Source organism: Natator depressus, chromosome 6 (genome assembly GCF_965152275.1).
Source record: "Natator depressus isolate rNatDep1 chromosome 6, rNatDep2.hap1, whole genome shotgun sequence".
Classification (NCBI taxonomy): Eukaryota; Metazoa; Chordata; order Testudines; family Cheloniidae; genus Natator; species Natator depressus.
Window position 1 is genome coordinate 32642640 of NC_134239.1, and position 25283 is coordinate 32667922.

At 41.5% G+C, this 25283-nt stretch overlaps 1 protein-coding gene across 2 annotated transcripts in view; it reads left to right on the plus strand.

Moving 5' to 3' along the window:
• Positions 1 to 25283, plus strand: part of RRAS2 (RAS related 2) — a 145512-nt gene that overhangs the window by 91011 nt on the left and 29218 nt on the right. For both annotated transcript variants that reach the window (XM_074954961.1, XM_074954960.1), the window contains 2 exons: positions 24147 to 24234; positions 25129 to 25231. In XM_074954961.1, coding sequence (XP_074811062.1) covers positions 25164 to 25231 — 68 coding nt within the window. In that variant the 5' untranslated portion in view covers positions 24147 to 24234; positions 25129 to 25163. The remainder of the gene's footprint in view (positions 1 to 24146; positions 24235 to 25128; positions 25232 to 25283) is intronic.

Sequence of the window (25283 nt, forward strand, 5' to 3'; positions counted from 1 at the left end):
GCTCCGTCCCCTAGGCACCCTCCCTTGCCATGGGCGGAGAGTTCTATGGGTCTGTGGTGCCTGGGCACCAGGAATATTCTTGTCCCAGGGGCTCAGCTCCAGCAAAGTTTTTCCCACCCCCCTGCTTCCCCCAGCCCCACCTTCTGCCCCTGGGAGATTTAAAACAGCCCAGGGGCTCCTGCCCCCAGCAGGTCCTTGCAGCCTGTGTGAGGGGGTTGTGCTGCTGTGTGCTGCCCCTGCCCCAAACACCCCTGTGGCCAATGGGAAGCTGCAGGGGCGGTGCCTGGAGACAGCAATGTGAGGAGACTCCCCCCCCCGGCCTGCCCCGCCTATGAGCTGCTGCCAGAGGGGGTGCCCCATATGTAAACATCGTATCCCCCATCCGCTTCCAGATCCTGCACCCACCCCCCAACTCCCTCTTGCACTCCCACCCCTCCCCTGCACCTACCTTTTTTGTCCCCAACTCGCTCCCAGAGCCTGCACTCCAGACCCCCTCCCCCACCCAAACTCCCTCCCAGAGCCCGACCTCTCACCCCTTCTGCACCCACATTCCCTTCCAGAGCCTGCACCCTGTACCCCTCCTGCACTCCAATCCCCTGCCCAGATTCTGCACCCCAGATCCTGACCCTCAAACCCCCTGCACCCAAACTCCCTCCCAGAGCCTGACCTCTCACCCCTTCTTCACCCGAACTCCCTCTCAGAACCTGCATCCCCATCCCAATCGCCTGAACCCCAGACCCCCCACTCCCTCCCAGAGCCTTAGGCAGGTGTGTGTGTGGAGTTTGCGCGTGCGCGCGTGTGTGTGTGTTCTGGGGGCCACCAAAATTTCTATAAACCTGCTGCCCCTGTCCCTTGCTGAGCATCTCTCTGGCCTGGTTTTTTGAAGCCCCTGTAGCCAGGTTCCCTGGGCCCTGGTGCACAGTGCATCCTTAGGGCTTAACCCCTTCCTGCCCGTACTGTAGCTGGGAGACAGAAGCTGGCTGGGTTATGTCCGTGGTCAGCAGTCTGGAAGTGTTAGCTGCCTTTCAACACTGTGCGGGCATGAGGGGACAAGCTGCTTCCAGCCATGGTGGGGCAGGCCGTTTGAACTACAGTTTCAGAAGCCTAGGTAGTGGGTTTTTTTTTAAACATCTATATTGGCTTTTGCGAATATGTTCCTTGGTTATGTTTTGTATGTCTACAGTGCTAGAGTAATGGGACCAGTTATGTTTTTCTTTAAAAATTTATTTTAAAATGTAAATATTTATCCTGAGTGTCCTATTCCCCCCCCACTATAAGAAAGATATGTTTAGAGATCTGGTACCTTTCAATTTTAGGGGTTACTTGCTTGACAGACTGCAAAGATATAGAAGGTATTATTGTAACTGGTAGCTTTCTGTGTGGTTTTTTTAGAAGAGACTCCTAGATTTCACAAACAGGCTTAATTCCTTTCCTAAAGATGCTGCCTAGAATATATCACTTGATGCACACTTCAGCCCAAACCCAAATTAAAGGTCCGGGGATGTTACCGCACAAAATTCTCTATTACTTACACACTCTAGGGGTTCCCACCCTTCTTTGTTCCTAGGACTCAAGGTGTAACCGTCTTAATTTAGGCAGCTAACCATACCCCCATTCCTAAGGCTCAGATGTAACCTTATACTCTAGGCACCCCCATTACTCTGTTCCTAGGGCTCAGCATAACCCTATTAATTTAGAGACTAACAAATTTATTTGAGCATAAGCTTTCGTGAGCTACAACTGAGCTGTAGCTCATGAAAGCTTATGCTCAAATAAATTGGTTAGTCTCTAAGGTGCCACAAGTACTCCTTTTCTTTTTGCGAATACAGACTAACATGGCTGCTACTCTGAAACCTATTAATTTAGGCACCCACCCTTACTCTTGGGGCTCAGGCATAATCTTACACTCTAAAGCACCCACCCTTACCCTGTTTCTAAGGCTCAGGAGTAACCCTGTTAATTTAGGCACCCACCCTCACCATTCTGTGGGCTCAGGGTGTAATCGTACACTCTACAGGTTTGCGGGGGGTTTTGCTAGTGAAAGAGCCTTACACGGTAATATCCTACTTAACCTCTATTAACAATTACCAAAACAGAATGCACACACTACGCATACAATGTTCACCACTCCCAATAAGGCAGATGAACTTTCCCTGCTGGCCAGTCAGGATCAGGTCATCTGGGGGACTCCAGCTTCTGCGCGGTGTGATTGGCAGAGTGTTGAGGTCTGGCAGCTCTGATCTTGGGGCTGTGTCCCAGGAACTTCCTTTTGGACCGCAGTTTATATAGTGAAACTTGAGTCCTGCTCAGTTATACCATAACCCATCATTTTACTAAAATGTTACTAACCAATCCTAACATTGTAACAAAATTTTCTAAACAATCATATCTCACCACCTTAATTAATTTACACCTAGCAAAAATTATGTAACAGACAGAAACCGTCAAAGAACCAGACAGAGATCATACAAACAATAGAGAAGTGGGGAACACAAAGACAAGCTTCTATAAACATCCCCTGTACTTAACTGGACACTAAAAGTTGCTTTTAAAATAGTACAATAAGAACAGGACCTAAACCATTAGTATGGTTGGTGGATTTGGTAAATGGGGAGAAACTTTGTCTAGTAGCTAAATTACTATGCATATTAACTCTTAATGCTACTAAAATTGATGCTTTTTTTTATACCTTGCATGTAGAATCAATAACTTTGGCTTTTATTAAAAACAAGCAAAACCCCATATTTGTCTGATGTGTAGTCCCACTTGAGATGTTACAGTAACAGGTGCGTTGGGAATTTCCACCGCTAGTGCCAACAAAATGTATTAACAATATTGCTCTTAAAAAAAAAAATAAAAAAAATCCAGTGCTCAAGCATAGCAAGGACCATAATTTTATAACCATACAGGGAAACTGACACAAATTTGATCATTAGTAGTGCTTCTCATAACTTTCTCCAGTTTAGATGACTCTGACATGCTGCTCTAAAACTAAAAAAAAAACAAACCTGGCTTATTGTCTGTGTAACATTCTTGTGACGGGTTGGGTCACAGAGGCCCCCTTGGGACTGTCACCTGATGTGCTGAGACTACCTCTGGGCCCATTTTCTCTGCCAGTTTGGGCCTCCAGAACCCTGCCTTGTTGAGCCAGAAACACCAGTCTGCTCCACCACAGACCCAGGGTCTGAACCACATACACCAAAGCTGCAGACTTAACTGAAAACAGCTTAAGAAGTGTTCCTGTCTCTAGCACCCAGACACCCAGCTCCCAGTGGGATCCAAACCCCAAATAAATCCATTTTACTCTGTATAAAGCTTATACAGGGTAAACTCATAAATTGTCCGCTCTCTATAACAGATAGAGATATGCACAGCTGTTTGCTCCCTCAGGTGTTGGTGACTAACTCTGGGTTCAATAATAAGCAAATGTGATTTTATTAAATATAAAAAGCAGGATTTAAGTGGTTCCAAGTAATAACAGACAGAACAAAGTAAGTTACTAAGCAAAATAAAACACACACACGCAAGTCTAAGCCTAATACATTAAGAAACTGATTACAGGTAAATCTCACCCTCAGATGTTCCAATAAGATTTTTCACAGACTAGACTCCTTTCTAGTCTGGGCCTGATACAGTCCTTGTTCCAGTTCAGGTGGTAGCTAGGGGATTTCTCATGACTGCAGTCCCCTTCGTTCTGTTCCACCCCATTTATATAGTTTTGACACAAGGCGGGAATCTTTTGTCTCTCTGGGTCCCTGCCCCTCCTTCTAAATGGAAAAGCACCAGGTTTAAGATGGATTCCAGTACCAGGTGACATGGTCACATGTCCTGTGAGACCTCCTAAGCCTTTTTTCTTCTTGGCCTGACTCACAGGAAGGCTTGCAAGTAAACAGAGCCATTTACAACCAATTGCCATAGCTGATGGGAGCCATCAAGATTCCAAACCACCATTAATGGCCCACACTTTGCATAATTACAATAGGACCTCAGTTATATATCATATTTCTAAAAAAGAAAAGGAGTACTTGTGGCACCTTAGAGACTAACCAATTTATTTGAGCACGAGCTTTCGTGAGCTACAGCTCAATGCATCCGATGAAGTGAGCTGTAGCTCACGAAAGCTCGTGCTCAAATAAATTGGTTAGTCTCTAAGGTGCCACAAGTACTCCTTTTCTTTTTGCGAATACAGACTAACACGGCTGTTACTCTGAAACCTGTCTCATTTCTAGTTTCAGATACAAGAATGATACATTTATACAAATAGTAGATTATAAACTTTGTAATGATACCTTACAAGAGACCTTTTGCATGAAGCATATTCCAGTTACATTATATTCAGTCATATGGAGTGCAATGTCACAATTATATTCATAAAATCATTTGGGGTGCAATGTCACAATTCTTTCTTTTAAAAATTATACTGGTGAGAAATGCTGAAATCACCTTGAAAACTGAAGTCCCATATGTCTCCAGAGCAGATAATTACGAGTGCCATTTGTCTTCCAAAGTTTTAGTCAACTTCTGCAATTTCTTTAATAGTAAATATTCCTTCAACCCTATTTACTCCTTGGCACCTCTGCAGAGGCAGCCAATGAGTGCTGAAAAGTGGTTTTGTAAGTGGACACTTGCACACTAAGAAGTGGACTGTGACTGCCAAGTAGCTTCCAAAAGCTATCGCTATCTGATGGCTATCAACTTAAACCAGACTGGAACTGAAGGACTAGGGTGATAGGCTTTGTACTGTTGTTAGTCATTTAGTTCAATAACTAGGTATTCATCACCTGAATTTAACATGGAATTAGCACCTTTGTTTAAGATGAAAATTTAAAATTGTTAGCTGGTGCTGTACCTACTGCAAGAGAGCATCCAGAGTCTCGTGTCACAGTGAAACAAAAAGTAGAACAGATGACTTGCTTTTAAAGTCCAGTGTGTCTGGTTCTCATTTCCCTCTCTATGCTCATTTAACTTTTTCTTACTCAATGAATTCTCTTGGGTTTCTTAATGCCATTTCTATCCTATGTAGTTGTCTTTTTTCTTAGATGAAAAGTGATTATTTTGCTGGTTGAAGTTTTAATAGCCAGCTTCATCTAACCAATAAGATTCAAATAGCTGCCACTTGAGTTGTGAAAGGAAAATAGCATCTCAAGTGTTTGACCATCTCATGTTGTAAACAGAATACATGATCCTGATACAATAACACTCTGGTAATTTACCATTCACATGCACTTGATCTTCGTTCAGGAAATATCTCTGAATAATTGTGCTGAACCTACTATGTCAAATGTGAAGAAGTCATTATCTTGATCTGTAAATCTGTTGCCATAGCAATAAAAATAAAATACACTAAGCCTAAGAAGGCATTTTGTGAGGGAGGGAAGGGTTTCATGTCATTGCAACCATTGTACGCTGAAGAACAAGGCACTTCTTTTTGTTATGGCAACTGAGCTGAAATTTGATGGGTGTTCCCCTCCCTCCCCCTCTCAGGGAATTGCCAAAGGGTTCAGTTAAGATTTATGGGCCTTTATTATGCATTTCTGTGCTGTATGAGTTTCTGGGTTCCTTTAATTCTGAATTTCTTGTATTTCTAATGTTTGTGTTTTGATGAATATTGTACTACCTAAATTCTACTATTGTATACAACTGGGGCTTTAGCTTGAAATGCTGATTGTGACATAGGGTGTCCTCCTTAGGTGGCACTCTGAAAATCAGTTCTCTACCAATCCTCTACCAGTTTCATACCTTTTGTCACTGTTACAGAGCTAGCTGTATTTCTGATCCCCTTCTGGCCTCTCTGTATGCTGCCCCTCAGATCTTGTCTTTACACTTACCCTGGGGTGGAATTCTCCAGTTCTCCCAAAGCTATCCTATCCTGTATTTCAGCTGCTCTTACTCATGAGGTCCAACGGAAATCAGGCACCTGCAGTGATTTGCTTCAGGAGTCTGTGACCAGTGGTATACAATGATCAGACAGCCTTCTTAAAACAAAAGTATTGTTTGTTTTAGCAGTGGGAACAAAGCTTTTAGAGGTAAAAGGGTTAAACCGATCTGCACGTGTCTTACCTAAAGGATTACTGTCTTATCGAACACCCCAGTGGAGTGTTCTCTCATTTTCATGTCTCCCAAACTGTGACCTTTTCCTCTCTTCAGTGTTCCTTTTTAAATCTGCCAGAGTTGTTTTCATCCCCTGTATTAACTGACCTTTTCCCTCTCCTGGTTCGAAGTAGTTTTGTAGGTTAGCTATCGAGAGGAGGCACAACTGTCAAAGCTAATGATCCTGGCATTGTCCTTAACTCTCAAGTGCTTGTGCAGAGATGGTTTATCTAGAGCCATTCTTTGTCAGGAAGGAAAACAGTCTCCTCCTGTATTAAACCAATAATAGTCCTACAGAAAACACTCTGATAACCAGGCCCAGATACAGTGTTCATAAATTATTACAGAGCAGCTCCACATCAGTCACATCTTTATTCCCAGTCTCCTCCCACCTTCACCTTTTTGTGAACCTTCTGACATTCCCAGGGCCTGTTGCAGTCTCTAGTATGTCAAGAAAAAACATGGGCCTATTGTTGACACTGCCAAGGTCTATAATAACTTTCTTTGTTCTCTTAAAGTCAAAGGCAAACTGGAAGTTGGGAGTAGAAATTAGGTATAGAACCTGGGAAAGTGTAAGGGATAGAGGACTTGGGGCACCTAGATTGGAAGCCAAGAGCATTTTAGAATCTGATTGGGGGGGGGGGAGGGGGGAGACCAGGGGAAGTCAGTGGAAGGAACATGCACATGCGTTCACTGCTGCCAAAGTGGGGTTTTTTTCAATGTAAAATCCTAGTGGAGACAAGGTGCCTGTAGTTTTTGACCTCTAGATAGCTAGTCAAGATGAATCCTGGGTTGAGGATACGCTGTTGATCTCAAATAGCTACACTGAGGCAAAAACTTACTGCCATGTTTCCACTAGAGCTGTACATTGAGATAGCTATCTTGATGTAAAAAAGCCACAATTCTTTTGTTTTGTTGACAGTGTGAAAGCATCATGTTAGTAGCATAACAGGGCTGCAGGAGATATTTGGTGTAAGGCATATTGGAATCCATCTGGCTGCATTGGGCTCATGGGGCTTTGCCTCCTCATTATTCACTCCCTGCACGTGGGAGCATGCTAAATGCCCTGGTCTTACCTTTTTGTAATTGTTCTCACAGACACAACCGATTATACAACACCATTTTTAATGAGCTTTGTAAACTTCTATCTTTTACATTTTGCTTAGTCAGGTCAGAGAGAGATGCTATTACCATGGGCCAGATGCAATCAAATATCTGTTCTGTGGCTATGTGCTGATTCTGCCACCATCTTTCCCCTGAACATGTGGGAACATGCAAAGATTCCAGTGCCATTAGTCTCCACCATGCAGGACACTGAAGATCATAGAATCATAGAATATCAGGGTTGGAAGGGACCCCAGAAGGTCATCTAGTCCAACCCCCTGCTCGAAGCAGGACCAATTCCCAGTTAAATCATCCCAGCCAGGGCTTTGTCAAGCCTGACCTTAAAAACCTCTAAGGAAGGAGATTCTACCACCTCCCTAGGTAACGCATTCCAGTGTTTCACCACCCTCTTAGTGAAAAAGTTTCTCCTAATATCCAATCTAAACCTCCCCCATTGCAACTTGAGACCATTACTCCTCGTTCTGTCATCTGCTACCATTGAGAACAGTCTAGAGCCATCCTCTTTGGAACCCCCTTTCAGGTAGTTGAAAGCAGCTATCAAATCCCCCCTCATTCTTCTCTTCTGCAGACTAAACAATCCCAGCTCCCTCAGCCTCTCTTCATAAGTCATGTGCTCTAGACCCCTAATCATTTTTGTTGCCCTTCGCTGGACTCTCTCCAATTTATCCACATCCTTCTTGTAGTGTGGGGCCCAAAACTGGACACAGTACTCCAGATGAGGCCTCACCAGTGTCGAATAGAGGGGAACGATCACGTCCCTCGATCTGCTCGCTATGCCCCTACTTATACATCCCAAAATGCCATTGGCCTTCTTGGCAACAAGGGCACACTGTTGACTCATATCCAGCTTCTCGTCCACTGTCACCCCTAGGTCCTTTTCCACAGAACTGCTGCCTAGCCATTCGGTCCCTAGTCTGTAGCGGTGCATTGGATTCTTCCATCCTAAGTGCAGGACCCTGCACTTATCCTTATTGAACCTCATCAGATTTCTTTTGGCCCAATCCTCCAATTTGTCTAGGTCCTTCTGTATCCTATCCCTCCCCTCCAGCGTATCTACCACTCCTCCCAGTTTAGTATCATCCGCAAATTTGCTGAGAGTGCAATCCACACCATCCTCCAGATCATTTATGAAGATATTGAACAAAACCGGCCCCAGGACCGACCCCTGGGGCACTCCACTTGACACCGGCTGCCAACTAGACATGGAGCCATTGATCACTACCTGTTGAGCCCGACAATCTAGCCAGCTTTCTACCCACCTTATAGTGCATTCATCCAGCCCGTACTTCTTTAACTTGCTGACAAGAATACTGTGGGAGACCGTGTCAAAAGCTTTGCTAAAGTCAAGAAACAATACATCCACTGCTTTCCCTTCATCCACAGAATCAGTAATCTCATCATAGAAGGCGATTAGATTAGTCAGGCATGACCTTCCCTTGGTGAATCCATGCTGACTGTTCCTGATCACTTTCCTCTCATGTAAGTGCTTCAGGATTCATTCTTTGAGGACCTGCTCCATGATTTTTCCAGGGACTGAGGTGAGGCTGACTGGCCTGTAGTTCCCAGGATCCTCCTCCTTCCCTTTTTTAAAGATTGGCACTACATTAGCCTTTTTCCAGTCATCCGGGACTTCCCCCGTTCGCCACGAGTTTTCAAAGATAATGGCCAAGGGCTCTGCAATCACAGCCGCCAATTCCTTCAGCACTCTCGGATGCAACTCGTCCGGCCCCATGGACTTGTGCACGTCCAGCTTTTCTAAATAGTCCCTAACCACCTCTTTCTCCACAGAGGGCTGGCCATCTCTTCCCCATTCTGTGATGCCCAGCGCAGCAGTCTGGGAGCTGACCTTTAGTGAAAACAGAGGCAAAAAAAAGCATTGAGTACATTAGCTTTTTCCACATCCTCTGTCACTAGGTTGCCTCCCTCATTCAGTAAGGGGCCCACACTTTCCTTGGCTTTCTTCTTGTTGCCAACATACCTGAAGAAACCCTTCTTGTTACTCTTGACATCTCTTGCTAGCTGCAGCTCCAGGTGCGATTTGGCCCTCCTGATATCTTTCCTACATGCCCGAGCAATATTTTTATACTCTTCCCTGGTCATATGTCCAACCTTCCACTTCTTGTAAGCTTCTTTTTTATGTTTAAGATCCGCTAGGATTTCACCATTAAGCCAAGCTGGTCGCCTGCCATATTTACTATTCTTTCGACTCATCGGGATGGTTTGTCCCTGTAACCTCAACAGGGATTCCTTGAAATACAGCCAGCTCTCCTGGACTCCCTTCCCCTTCATGTTAGTCCCCCAGGGGATCCTGGCCATCCGTTCCCTGAGGGAGTCGAAGTCTGCTTTCCTGAAGTCCAGGGTCCGTATCCTGCTGCTTACCTTTCTTCCTACGGGGGAAGTCCCGGATGACTGGAAAAAGATGGTACACTACATGCCTTTTGTTTTGTAGGTGGTTTTTTTTAAGTTACTGCTATTTCAGTGGCAGAATCTGTGCCCTGCTGCCTATGAAGAGACTTACACTGAGATAAAACTGCTGCTAAGATAATAAGGCCTCGTACTGCAAGACCCAACGGACATGGAGGTGGGGAATACTTTTCCTCTCTGCTCCGTTTCCAGTGGTGGTGAGTCATTTCCTGAAGCTGTCTTAGCACTAGCAATCCTTCAGGAAACATCCTGTCTTCTCTCTCCGCACCCTCCATTTTTATCACTCCCCTTAGTGCTGCAGACAACGCAGCTTCCAAGAGAGAAGGGTACTGACAAATTTCCCTGGTTGTATTGTTTGCATAGTTGGTATCAGGCAACAGAACGCCTGATGATGGTGTCCAGAAATGATCATAAGAAATCTCCCTAGCATCATTATTCTGTCAACTACCTTTGCAAGGGAAAAGGGCAAGAATGGGTGTTTTTAAAAAAGAGTTTGCATCGCCAATGCTTATTTGGCACTCTTCTGAAGTCAGCGGACTAGTCTGATGAATGACTGATAACAGTGACTGATGTCCCAAGTAAGCCTTCTTAATTCTCAGTTGGTCCTGTGGACTAGACTTGTAAAATCTTTCAGTTCAGTATCACTTGACATTTTCTAAGGCAGATTTTTTTGTTTTTGAGACCAGATATAGCAAATGATTCAGAACTTTCAAAACCTGTAATTTTTGAAATCTCTTTCCAAAACAGCTAGTACAAATCCTCAGATTTGAGAGAATTCATTACCTAGCCCCAAACCTCTGGCATGTTTGTGGAAATGACTTTCTGTGGATTTGGGGATTAGGGAGACAAAAATAGGTTTAGTACAGAAAGCATGTTTTGGCTTACACTGGGGAATGGTTACAACCTCTCAATCTATTTTAATATAAATATACAAAATGAACTTAGTCCTGGGGAAAGATCTGGAATGACTGCTTTAGCAATTGAAGTAATATGTCCAGAGAACAAGTGTAGCATGAGGCTCTCATACACTTTTAATTATAGATGAACTATAAATTTAATGCAGACTAGCTGGTTCATGAAACTTACATGCTGTGGTGATGCTTAATTAGCCATATCAGATTTTTTCCCCTCAGAAGTGAAGGTGGCATAGTTACATTGCTGTGATGCAACCTTAACTCTTGCTTTTAACTCAGCACATAGGTGCAACACAACTCAGCTGTTCGTTGTTTTTTCTTAACGGTGTAATTTGCAATTGCAATAAAAAGTATACTACTTGTTATAGACACTTGTACCATTACAAGATGTGCAGTGGTGCTCATAGAATCTGAACTCCTGCATTTCCTGAATTTGCTTTTGTCTTTGCAGTTCCAGAGCCCTTTTATGTGTTTAATTGTATAAAACAGACTTCTGTAAGTGTTTTGATGTAATCAGGAATGCTGTTTGCTACTCAGTTTTTATGGCAGCCTGCCCTTTTAAAGACCTTTGCTACTTCAGGTAAGCAACTACAGCAGTTGCATCCTCTTCCCGTTCAAAACAAATAGAAAATGTCACATTGCATTGAAGTTAAATCAGCTGATTTATCTGGAAGGCTAGTGGGCAAAAATGTTGTTTAACCCATTGTATCTTGAAGATTGTTGCCTTGGCTACAGAACTCCCATATGCTAGGTGGATTTCCCAGGGCCATGTACTTCTGTACTCTCCAGTCAATTTACCTTTGCTGAAAATTCAAACTATATTATGCCTTGCTCAGATTCTTTATCCCAGTTAGTCTCTTGCCTGTACCTTGAAAAACTAAGGTGTCGGGATAAAGTCTGGGTTACATGTCATCAAGAGTTTGCCATGTTTACAGCCACTTGAGGTCAGTTCAGATGCTGGAGCACAAAGGTGGCCAGAAGCTATGAACTTCCAACCCTAGCCACCAGAGGGCACATTAGTCATATGCATACTGATATATTGCAACAAGGTATGCAGTTGAATTTTATTCTGTGGAACAAACTATGGTATGCATCAAAGTTTAAAATTTGAATTACTTAGCCAGATACATTCGTCCAGCATCTCAGACCACTTCCAGGCCTTCTCTGCTTGTCATAAGGAGACCTGAAACAGCTTGGGAGAGGATGTCTGAGGCAAGCATGATACCTGAAACCAGCCTTGAAAATTTGCCTGTGCTATTCCCCCATGCCCACCACATTTTTATGAGCAGCAGGCGTGGAGCAAGGACTGGCTTGCTCTGGGTCGACTCTGAGGTCCCACCCAGCACAGTCAACATATATAGTTGAGGTCCAAGTCTCACTGGCAGGTGCTGACATCATGGAACCCTCAATTCAGTGCCCAGAATCCCAAGTCTCTCCAGGTTGATAGAATTTGGTATGATACCAATGTACTAGAGGTTGACCTTGTTTGTTGCTGAGTTTTTAACACTGATAGCATTTTGTGGAAGCCTCGTGGATTTTTGTCAAAGCTGGAGGTTTTTAGCCAAATATTCAGGACCATGAATTCTGCCAGGCTGCGTGGGTTGTGATTCAGTTTCCACCCTCACAGCCTTGGGAGCAACAGTCCCCATTCACCTTGCAATACCATAGTTTTGGAAAAGATTGCTCCATGTGCCAGTAACGTTACTTGAGGCAACTGCTTTGCTGGATTTCTTCATGGAATCTGGATTTGATTATGTTGCAGGTGCCAGAGAGTTGACATACTCATTTATCTGCCCAGAGGTATTTCATAGAGTGCATTATATCATTTAAAAATTTTTTTTAAATATGGGTTGGAGTCTTTTTCCCAAGGCTCTTGACCTCTTGGAGTCTGCTTGTGGTGATCACCTGTACCATACACCTGAGAAGAGGATATTTCCCATAGCAATAACTACAGCCCATGGAGTTGGTGAGCTACAGATCAGATGTCCAGTCCTCTCTAAACTGTAGTTCATATGGGAAATGTGATTGGGTCAGTCACTGCCCTCAGATACTCATTTTCAGTTTCAAGTAATCTGTTTCCATTTCCTGTTTCCATTTCAAAGAGCCCTGTAACCTGCTTGTATTTTCCCCAGTCTCTTGTACACCCTTCAGATTTGCCAGATGTTCATTTGCCTGGATATTAAAAGTATTCAGCTAACTTGAAGACTACATCCATTGGTGGCTATTTATCTTTTTCATGGAACCTGCAAAGTCGTTGCTTGAAGCTTTATATGTATTTATTTATATGTATGCAGTGAGATGTGGGAGGATGATATGGTTGCTTCCAATATACTCTTGACCTGCAGTCTATAGTTGTTTTGGTGGTTTTGCAGTCCTTGTTCACTAGAAGACAGACCATTTTCCTGTGGTATGCTAATCTTTTACAAGTGTGAATATGCAGAGGCCACTCAGAAGCTTTACCAATAGCTATTGTTCTTAGCAAGTTAAATCTACATAGTCACGCTCCCTGCCTACTTTCGCCGTTGCAGTCTTGGGTAAAGAATTCCAAAATTAGGAGTGGCCCCCCTCAGGTCCATCCCCCTTTCTATAACTTCCAAATCCACTGTGGGCAGGGAAAGTGGCCCCATGGGACACTCCTCACTAGAAAAATTCCACTACTTGATGCCGGGGTCTTATGTTCCATAAGTCTGAATATTCAGAGGCAACGCTATAGAGGAACTAACATGGTAAGCAACCTCTTTTCTCCCTCTGAATAGGGAACAGCCAGGTTCACAGGATCATGAGGCAGCATTGATTGTCTTTTATATACAGTAACTACTCGCTTAACGTTGTAGTTACATTCCTGAAAAATGTGACTTTAAGCGAAACGACGCTAAGCAAATCCAGTTTCCCCATAAGAATCAATGTAAATAGTGGGGTTAGGTTCCAGGGAAATTTTTTTCACCAGAGACAAGACTTTATACATATCTATCTTTATAATCATACGTACAGACACACACAGTATAAGTTTTAAACAAACAATTTAATACTGGTACACAGCGATGATGATTGTGAAGCCTGGTTGAGGTGGTGAAGTCAGAGGGTGGGATATTTCCCAGGGAATGCCTTACTGCTAAATGATGAACTAGCAATCAGCTGAGCCCTCAAGGGTTAACCCATTGTTGTTAATACAGCCTCACACTCTACAAAGCAGTAGTCAGGGCTATCCCTCCCCATACGCAAAGTATGCAGCTGTGCAGGGCACCAGGAAATTTGGGGCACCACATTTCCTGGTACCCTGCCCAGCTGCCTACTTGGCGTATGGGGAGGGACAGCCCTGCCTCTTCCCTATGGCCCCTGCCCCTGCTCCACCCCAGCCCCGTCCCTGCTCTGCCCCACTCCCCTGAGGACTGCAGCAGGGCCGGTCCTGCACTCACTGGTGGCAGGAAGTGCAGCGACCTGGCCCCAGCAGTGCTACTGGTGAGTGCTGGGGGTTGGTTACCCCCCTGCCCGCCCACAGAGGCCTAGCTAGCTCCAACAGGTTGCTCTCCAGCAAACAGTGGACAAAGGAGGCAGCTGCTAAATGACACAAGGGAGCATTGCGCAACTTTAAACGAGCATGTTCCCTAATTGATCAGCAACATAACCAAACAACGTTAACTGGGACAACTTTAAGTGAGGAGTTACTGTAGTGAAATCGTTCTTTCTGGTTCATGAAAACTTTGCATAACTAGTGTGTGTTACTCAGTTTGGAAAAACTTTGTTTCAGAAGAACTGTTTTGTGGGAACCTTCCCGGACCTTGGCTTCCCCCTCTGTTTTATAAAAAAAAAAAAAACAAAAAACAAAAAAAAAAACCACTTCCATAGTTGCACTGTCAGCAGTCCTGGCACCCACAGCACTTTAAGAAGTCCCAAGATTTTCATGGTAGTCCTTGAAGGCTGAGAGAGTAGCCCAAATATCTGAGATTTCAGGCCAAAAGGCTGAAGGTAAACAGGTGTGCTCCCCATCCCAAAAGAAAGCAATAGGAATACTAGCTAGGATTCAGCCTGTTTTCTGACATGATTGTTAGTCACATTGCTGTATAAGATTTTTTTTTTAGAAGTACTGTTTCACAGCTTTCAAACATTTAGTTTCTAAGGTGCAGTCATTAAATTTTGGCAAATGGCAGAAAGTATAAAAATATATTCTAGAGTATGCAGAGGAAACCTACTTAATCCAACACTTTCACATTGGATTGCGTCCAAACTGGTGTTTAAAAATTCCACAGGGATTAACTACTATACTCCCAATAAAAATTACTGGACAAGAGCTAGTATATTGTGACTTATGACTACAAGGCCATGAGATCATTATGTAGATAAGGTGTCTTGCTGACTGTAATTGGGTAGTCTTAGCTTTTAAATTCCATAGCTGTGAGCAGTCCTGTCACTAAAATGGGATTGGATTTCTTGTATTTAATTTTAAACAAATGGATAGGTATAAAAAGCAATTGAAAAATCTTATGCCATTTGGTCCACCTTTTGTGTAGCTTAGAGAGAGCGTACAAAATCTAAATACATGCTGTTCTTTAAAAAGCCTCTTGACAACCAGGGTGAAATCCTGGCCACCACTGAAGTCAGTTGGAGTTTGGTGTTGAGTTCAATAGGGTCAGAACTTCACCCTTGATGTATTATGCTGGAAAAAAAATTGTTACATTTTTGACTTAATTGGTGTCTGCAAAAGATGATTGAGTCCTAAAATGTTCAAGCAGACTGTATTTTAGATAGCTTGTCTCTTTGGGTGCCTGAGTCTGCCCTTGTAGGGTGATAAATAGTTGAAAATCTTGATTGGACTTGTTTGCAACCATTTGCTAATTACTTAAAATGGCTGGTGACCACTCAAAATAATACTGTAAAGGGGAACTTATGATCTGCTATACTATCTGTAGGTTTCCAAGATCAGGGTTCTTTCTATCATCCAGCACTTGACTTACCCCTTTCTGAAGAGTGGTGAGATTAACCATTCTCTCAGCCACTGACCTCCCTCAAGTTGAGGTGCAGCACTTCTGAGTAGTGCAGCTGGAAAGAGCCATTCTGGCCAATGCCTGTTCACATGGGGTACAGTGGTGGTGGGAGGGAAGATCAGTGGGCTTGTCCACGCTGTTTTGTACCAATTAATGATGTGTGTTCAGAAACCAACATCTGTTAAATCTTTGCAGCCCCTAGTATGACTGGTTATCCCAAACTGGTTAAGTTCTTATAGTGGTATTGCTTATTTTGGTAAGTTTACCCCTTCTTGATAGTATGCTTAGAGGGGGAGGATTTTAGTGGCTGTTGCCTTTCAGGGAAGGGGAGTGGGAGTTGGCATTGTGGTGCTTCCCGGAGATACCCAGCATTGTGAGGTGCCTTGCTACCACTTGCCCTTAGTGTGAGGACTTGTCTGTACCTGCCACGGGCCAGTTCCCTGACTCCATTGGTCATGAGCAACATAAGCACTTCTTTCTAGGCCTGGGCAGGTCCTGTGCGTTTGCTCTCGTTAGCAGTGGGCAGAGTCCAACCACCCAGAATCTCCCTGGGGTATCTAGCCCCTTTTCCACCGGACATTTGCAGTATTCACAGATTCGCTGCTTCCAAAGAAGCAGTATACCACAGCTGACCAGTTTCAGCTCAGATCACTGCTCCACTTTTGACACACCGCACTTAGCTATGTTTATAGTGAAAACAAGAGAAAGTTTAACAGAGATTCAAGTGACAGCATGTAGAAGTATTGCAAACAAATGGTCAGTGATAAAATAAAATAAAATCGTAAGTTACATTCTAGAACCAAGATTTATGTCACTAGATACTTTCTTGTTTACAGAGCACTGCTTACCCAAAGTCCTTCTGTCGTTTTACAGTCAGGCTTGACTGTGACCCCTCTGTTCATGACCAGTCACGCTGTCAGCTTGCCTCTTCAGTAAATGATCCCGGGTGTCTGTTTTCACCCCCAGATATATCGGAACAATTCTTTGTCTTTATTCATCAACAAAATGTCCCCTGCTGGTGGTTTTTCCTGTATATTCCTTTTTGTAGATTTCACAATCTCTTTAATCAGTATCTGGCGCAGTATACAAATAGGCATACATTGTGTGAGACACAGACAAGCATCTGTTATCTCCTGCCTGAAACAAGCCTGTCCAAGACATGTCATCACCTCGTTATCTGCCTAAAGAACATAATTTTCAGTACAGATACAACTCCTTAATATTATCTGAACATGCATTTTGCAGTGATTATGATGACTTGTGGACTACTGACTCTCGGTAGATACTTCACGTCTCCCTTCAGTGAAGTATTATGCATATATCGGACCCACCGGATCCCTATAAAACCCGGTACACCCTTCGTGCCCTCTGCCAGTAGGCACAAGGGCACCCTGGGTCACAGGCTCTTGTGCTCTTCTCCATCAGCCTTTTTCACAAATAAAAGGCACTTCATAAAGTGTTCATTAGGGGTCATCTTGATACCATTAAACCAGAGGATGCTGTTCAAATCTTCTCCCCAAAACATCTTGTGAGAATGAGTTTGTGGCAGTTCCTAGATGCTGAAAAGGCGCTCAAGGTCTCTCTAAATAGGAGGATAAAAAAAAGTTGTTTTTTTTTTTTGTTAGAGAAAGCAAAAAGAGCAGAAGCAAGCAAACTTAGATCTGGTTGGTGACTTTTTGTTCTGTGTTGCATCCCTGAAATGAATGAGCTCACAATTCTTTAGAGTTTCCTCCAGTTTGGTTCACAGATGTATCTTGAGTAAGGAGCTGAGGGAATATTGTCCCCTTACAGGGGGCCTTGGAGCTGTCTACTATTACCTTTTACTTTTTGTATCTGTAATTGCCAGATACTCAGTTCTTAGTTTCTAAGACCAGAAGGGACCACTGTGATCTAGTTTTGTGCATAACACAGGCCGTAAAACTTCCCTGAAATAATTCCGGTTTCAACTAAAATTCGGTAGTCCCTGAATGCCACCTTTTTATTTAAGAGAACTTACGACTTGTGAGATTCCTTATAGGTTGTGGGGCCTCAGGGTGCAGAAAAAACCTATTGTGTAGTATCCCTGCTTCTCTGGTTCATAAATTCAGAATCTCTCATACATTTTTGTTCCTATTCCCACATGTTGAAGAGGGTTTCAAATAATGTCAACTGCATTTATGGAGGCGAAATTTGTGGTTTCTTCAGTGGCTTGTATTCCTTCATATTTCTTTACAAGCTTCAAGTGAACAATGGAGGGGTAGGTGGTGTTCGTGAGCTGTAAAATTGCATCAATAAAAGCTTGAATAGCACACTGGTAGTCCTGGATTAATTTTAGTTGTGAATAGTTAAGAACAGAAGAGCTATTAGGTAATTACTAATTTTCTGTAATTATTGTAAACCATACTCTTGGCCTTCAGTTATATTTTGAACTTACCTAGAGTTCTTGATTTTAATTTCAAATAGCTTCATTCTAGTTAACCATTTATGGCGGCCTCCTTTTTTTTCTGACTGAAATCTAAAATTGCCTTTTGTGAAGGTAGCGGTGGGTATGCTTTTTTAGCAACTGAATTGCAGTATAGGCTGTCATGATTTTGTGCAAAACAGTCACAGATTCGACTGCTTTGTCTGTAACACTAAGTAATACATCAGTGTCAGTTCCTTTCACTTTTCTAACACTAAAATATATGAGCGTTTACTGCATAGTCCATTATAGGCATCTGTACCGAAGAATCTTAAAGAAAAATCGATTTAGAGAATCTCCTACTGAGACTTGAAACAGTGTTTCCACAAAAAACAATTTGTTCTTACCTCTAGCTTTGTCTAATATAATATTAATAAGGGCTTTCTTCTAAACTCACCTTTCTCATTCTGCTTGATTTTTACACTGAAGTTATCCAATAGCTTGTTGCCTTGGAACATATTTATCATAAATACATCACTGTACTTAACTGTAAGATAAAGAGATGAGGGGTTACAATGAAAGAAACTTTTAACCTGAATAATGACAGGTTTCAGAGTAGCAGCTCTCCTTACAGTGTGTATGATAAGACCCATTTTTTCATTTTGTGTGTATATAAATCCCCTCACTGTATTTTCCACTGAAGGCATCCAATGAAGTGAGCTGTAGCTCACGAAAGCTTATGCTCAAATAAATTGGTTAGTCTCTAAGGTGCCACAAGTACTCCTTTTCTTTTAACCTGAATAGCGAGTTAAAAAAAATAAATAAAATAAATGGGTTGCTTAAGTTACCTGGTTTTTTCCTTTTAATTTGAAAGTCTCTCTAAGCGACTTTCCCTCAGTGGAGGGTTGTAACCTCTTTGCATTCATTTTCCTATTGCCTTGTGCAGTTTCTGCACTAAAGAGAAGTCTTAAGGCATGAAGTGAGGAAATCTTTTATCCCTTTTCAACTATCTTCTGGAGCATAGAACATTGACTATTCAACACTGAGAAGTTACAAAAAACCTTACTATCTTTATTAATGATGGCAAAGAAAATCTAAGGGCATGTTTGCACTATAGTGGCTATAGTGTCACAGCTACAGGGCTGCAGCTATATTGCTATAGTGTAAATGCTTCCTATGTCAACAAAGGGTTTTTTCCATCAATGTAAGTAATCTGTCCCTCAAAGAGGTGGTAACTAGGTTAACAGAAGAATTCTTCAGTCGACCTACCTGTACCTACAGTGAAGGATAGGTCAACCTAACTACATTGCATAAGGTGCAGAAATTTTCACAGCCCTGAATGATGTAGCTAGCCGACCTAAGTTTTAGATGTAGACAAGGCCTGAGACTTGGATCTCTTCCAGGTACAGTTCTGAGTTGGAGATTACCTCCCTCAAGCCCACACTACCTTCCTCCAAAACATTCAGTAAGCATGGTGCTAAGAATGATTGTCTGTTTATGCACTATATTGCTTTCATCTCCAAATGCTTTTGTTACTCTTTAGCTCAACAGTGGTGGTTTCTTTAGGCTTTCCTTATCTGAGAGAAGAGTGAGGAGAATTTATTTCAGGATTAATTTCTCCTAAACTGGATCTGCTTTTGTAAAAATTCATTGGTTACTGCTTTAACACTGGCTTCTTATATTCTCTACTTCAAAGATGTTGCTGCCTTGTATTATTATATGCCTTAGTACTTCTGCTTTATGATGGATCACATTCTTTTACTATAAACGTCAGTCTTGACATCACGCCATACTCTAAATTGCTACAGGGATTCTGTAAACTCAGATGTGATGGGAGAGAGAGATGACTTTGGTTACTTAATTAACTAACTAATCTGAGGAGATCCATTTTGCCCAACCACCTATCCTGTTTGCTTTCAAGTTCTCAAAATAATTCAGTTCAGAAACTTGTGAACCAGGCTCGCTATATGTTGATAGCGCTGTGATGCATCTTTTCAGGGAATTAGCAGCTCCTATTTTAAATTTTACTGCTAAAAAGAGTGCCTCTTAAGTAAGGGAAAGTAAGGCCTTGCCTAGATTAGGGAAATGTACACTATTAAACTCCTGTATATTGATATAGCTATACATGTGCAAACTTCCATAATCTAGACAAAATATAGTTTGGAGACATCCCAATTTACAGGTAAGCTAACCTAGTATTTGCATGTGCTTTTACTTCATTGAGCTCAGTACTGAACAATATGGTATTTAAGATGCTGACTTGAATTGCAAACTCTTGTGAGCTTCTATTCAAATGTCAAGCTTCTGTTTCAGAATTTGACAGGCATCTAATGGTATAATAACTACAAACTCTGATCTTTTTTGAGCTGTGTATGGAGAGGGGGGAGACTTGCCTCCTGAAAGAGGGAAGAAAATACTTATTAATATTTAGAGGATTTGGTATTATGTTTTCTGTCTTTAGAAACTCTGTTGGAAGCTCTTTTCAGATTTGACTCTGATTTGAATAGTTTTTTTCTATTTAACTCTTTAGAATATTTCTTTTGCCCTGCTTTATGGATATAAATTGTAATACTTGCTTTAAATTACACTATGATATGTTGAAGGTGTTCATTTTTATATTGTATTTGACTAAATGATAAGCCAGTAATTTGATTTATTTACATAGTAAAGTTGCATCTAAAAATGTGTATTTAAAAAAAATAAAAATCTTTCCCTTTTTCTTTTCTCTTAAAATTTATTTCCAGTATGTAGTCCAGTCCTAAAATTGAATATCCACTTTAAACTTGCCTGGCTTTTGCAAAGTACAAAGCTGAGACAGCTTTGGTACTATCTTATTTTTGTGGCCTTGCATGAATTTGTGGTATGGAAACTATAGATGTGGCAGACTTGATTATATAGGTGGTGTTTCTGTTGAATGCTCTAAATATCTTGACATCCATGACAGTGCTCAAAACCAGGAACATTTTAATGTATGCAAAGTAACAATACCAAATCCTTCAATTCTTGCAGATTTCTGATATAATTAGGTTGTGACTTTATTTTGAAACGACCCATGAATCTGTTACTTTGAAATGTGTTTATTTCGTTTGTTCAGGAAGGATATAACATACTTTTTGCTTAATTTGACAGCTTAGATTTGGGAGATTGCATAGGTTTTTTTTTTTTTTTTTTGCAAGAGCTCTGGTTGTTTTTGTGTGTTGTATTAATGACAACTAATATTCATGACTTTACGAAGTAGTTTAGCAGGTGCAGAATGTATTTAACTGTATAATCCATTAGTTTCAAAGGAATTCGAAGTGCATATAATCAGACACACACAATCAAATAACACTAAACAAGTGGCTTGATATAAACATATTGCACAAGATGCTTTTGCCAGACTGCTGGTTTTAAAGGAAACTAGTACTTGTTCAGCATATGATCCAACATTTATCTCAACTGAGTCAGTTGACTTTGGGGGTAGAAACTACTCCAAATATACAAGAGAGATTGTATAGTGGTGAATACAGTTGGTGACATGCTACAATGCTGTAATTATAGGTGGAACTGAAGGTGGTGCCTACAGTTAAGGTTGCCTAATGGCCATGTTATAAGACCCAGTTTTCAATTGGCTCGTAGTTATCAGACTTTAACAATTATGGCTGAAATTTTCCTTGCTGGGCATCTGCCTGAGACTTGACTTCTTTTTTTATAATTTCAGTCAAAACTGAGGTTATGGGGAAATGAGTATCAGTTTGCCTGTGTTAAAAATTCTTACCACCATTTTGCTGACAAGCTCTAATAACTCCAGGATTCTGGTCAGGGGCTCAAAATTTGTCAAGGGGCTGCGTTTGTGTCAGATGTACCTTTTGCTGTCTCCTTAGAAGTACCAAAATTTGACAGTTATGGCTCTCCAAAAATTTTGTTTGCATGCGCTGACAGCCTTTTTCAAAGTTTATAAACCTCTGAAAATGACCCACTCAAATGAAAAAGCTTGGGCAACCACAACTATAAGCGGAGCATATAGGAACGCTGATAAATACTTCTGCTAAGTACTGTATTATAAAACGGAGTTAGTGGTAGCTGGTTAATATGTTAACGGTCTTTTTTATGGGTGTATGTAAATCTTGCTTAGGTCACTGATTGTTACCGCTGGAGCGAAGTCCAAAATGGACATACCATTACACAACTTGATGTAGTTGTAGCTTCTGAGGGACATAGCCAAGTACAGGGTAACAATCTGATCTGAAGTCTTTTGGCAGATCAACAAGGAAACTAGCACAGTAAACTCTTCATGCATTTTGAATCTGGCAGTCTGTTTCCATATCTCTTTGTATGCATGTGCACCCGCCCCTCTCTAGTTAACCTCCTTAAATGAATATCCTTTTTGTACACTGCTCATAACTCATAAGATATTGAATATTTGGATATGCCAATCTGATTTTTCTGTATGCTCATGAGGCACTAGTAGTGACATGGCTTGATACTTTGTCCCCGTGGGTGGGGAAGAGGGGGAAATTGCTAATATTCAGTACAGAGGGATGAGAGGAGATGGAGCTAGAAACTTGTGAGTGGTTGTGGGAGATATGTTTTGGAAATGTATGTACATTGCTCAACCGACAACTTAAACATAATTTGTAATTCCAAGTTTACTAAATTGTTTTCCCTGCCCTGAAGAGATTTGCATTATTTTACGTTGTGAAATCTAGACACAGCCCAATAGTTTGGAATGGAAGGGTAATGAGATTTGTTGAAGGAGGAAGAAAGAAGGGATGATTTATTGTTGGATGAATGGAAAATTTTATTCCAAACCCCAAGTGCTTAAGTTCCATTGACTTTTGATAGACATGGTTTCCTAAGTGATGTAAGTGCTTTTGACTATTTCTCCATAAGGAGGAGAGAACAAAGGTGCTTAATGGAGATGGCTTGAATTGTATAGAGCAGCATGACAAAAGGAACAAAGTGAAAATGGGAGAGAAACTAAAGTAGTAATGTGAAAGGATTGGGAAGAAATGAGAAGATGATGGGGAGGCAAAACTACGTGACACCTTAAAGCAGAGCAGAATGAATTTGATAACTTCCTTAAATTTAAGGGATTAAAAAAGGGATATATGCATGTGGAAGGGATTTCAATAGTTTTATTGTACTTGTTAGGAGGCAGTTCCACTTGGAATTACTTTATTTCCCCTGTTCAGAATGTGGAGGTGACAGAACTGTGGTGGATACATTTCAATGGATAGTTGATATCTACAGCAAAAAGTGATTAAATTACAATGCATACACTGATACAATGCAGTTAAAACCATTTTCTTGTATGTTTCTGATTTCCTTACTTTTACGATAAAGCATCAGACAATTGTAGCCGTGGTTGCAAATTAAATATATCTGACTTTCTCTAGGGTCCATGATAAGATTGCTTTTATACATTAGAAAAGCGGGAAGTACTGTAAACTGAGGAAGTGGCTGTGATTGCATAGCAACACTGTGTCTGCCTTGAATTAGAGCTTCAGAAGAATGGAAAGAATGGCTTTACTGTTACTACTGCAAAGGAAAATTATCTTCTTTAGGGATTTATGTGAATGTCGGATGACAATTGGACTAGAGTATACAACGCTCAAAACAAGAAATTCTGGTTTCTAACTGTAATTTAAATGTTATAATTGGCTGGTAAGATGCCAAGTCAAAACAATTTTAATGGCTTTCTTTCAGTAGCTGTCCTTCCATGGTACAATCCTTTGTTTTTGCAGATTCTGTGATCTTTGTTAGCAACTGATACTTGTAATTCTAGTGCTTAAGATGTCTTCTCTTATCTCCTCCTTTTCGTATTCCCTATAACCACATGGGATGTCTGGGCTTACTTCTGTCAGCAACACCCACAGCACTTATTTCAAACCCTTCCCCCTAAGCAGGTTTCCGAGCCTAGGTTCAAGCCTGAGTGGGAACATTTACACTGCTTTGGTTTAGCCCCATAGAGCTTGGGTCAATTGACACAGGATTGCACTGCCGGGTTTTTTTTGCAATATAGATGTACATACCCATAATGAAATTAGGCAAGAAATGTGTTTCAGATTTTTGGTGTGTGCAGATTCTGTGATGTGGAGAGTCTGATTTGGATGACAGACTTCTGAGTTTTTTTCATTTGTTGAGTGCAGAGAACAGTTTGATAGACTGCAAAATATTTAACTTATTGCATTAAACAGTGTATTGTATGTATGTGTCTTGTGCACATGCATAAATTCTGTTTTTCTGCAGTCCTACTTTGTCACGGATTATGATCCGACAATTGAGGACTCCTACACCAAACAGTGTGTGATAGATGAGAGAGCAGCACGGTTGGACAGTAAGTTTGTTTTGTTTTTAAAAAGCATAATTTAAATATTGATGATGGTCTGTAACTGTTATTTATTTGAACTTCAATTTTAAGAGGGTGGTACTGGATCAAATTGTATTGTGCTAAGTATTTTGATTGATGATGCTTTCATGATTACCTGATTAAAAACTTGTACTCTAGTCTTAATTGCATATTCATTGACTATCAAAGAGCTAATCAAACTTAAAGCTTTCTTTAAATTGACACTAAGCCTAAATGCTTAATTTTAATGTGTCTGCAACTAAATAAATAGCTTCTCCGTTTTTGAGCACCTGCAGCTTCTATTCTCTAAAGATATCCTCTGCGTTAGGAGCCTTATTCTTGGGCCTTACTTTCTTAGTACAAGACTACCAGAACTTCCTTAACTCTTATGAGCAGTGGTTCTGGGATACAATGTACTGGCTGCCATGTTTGCCACCCATGCAGAGTATAAATGCTGCCCTCCAAATATTCGAGTGAGATCCCTCTTGTTAACATTGATTTAAGACTCCCATCTAGGTATGCTCAACAGCTATTTTTGCCTGGCGAACTGGTCAAAGGGAGACGAGTGTTTTTTGTTTCTTCAGGTCTGGTTCATGCCAGACTTAATGCTTATGACTGGGCCACTGCCCTGAAGAGTCAAAAAACCTTGAGTTAGGAATCTCACCAGCATCTTGCTAAGTTCCAGGAGTAAGATTCTTGCAATATATCTTCACTGGAAGAAAAACTACAGAAGTCATTTTCCATATGCCGGGGAAGGTCATAGTTTATATAATAACATCCCTTTTAAAAATGAAGCTGCTGTGCTCCAACTGTTTCAGGAGGAAAAGTTTCACAAACCAGGAGCATAAAGTATAGTAATTAGTTTTTCCTACTTCTGTTCAGTTCTGGATACAGCAGGACAAGAAGAATTTGGAGCTATGCGAGAACAGTATATGAGGACTGGGGAGGGCTTTCTTCTGGTCTTCTCAGTCACTGATAGAGGAAGGTAAGCCTGAAATCAACTATGAAAGCATGTGCCAGTACTCCATCTGATAAAT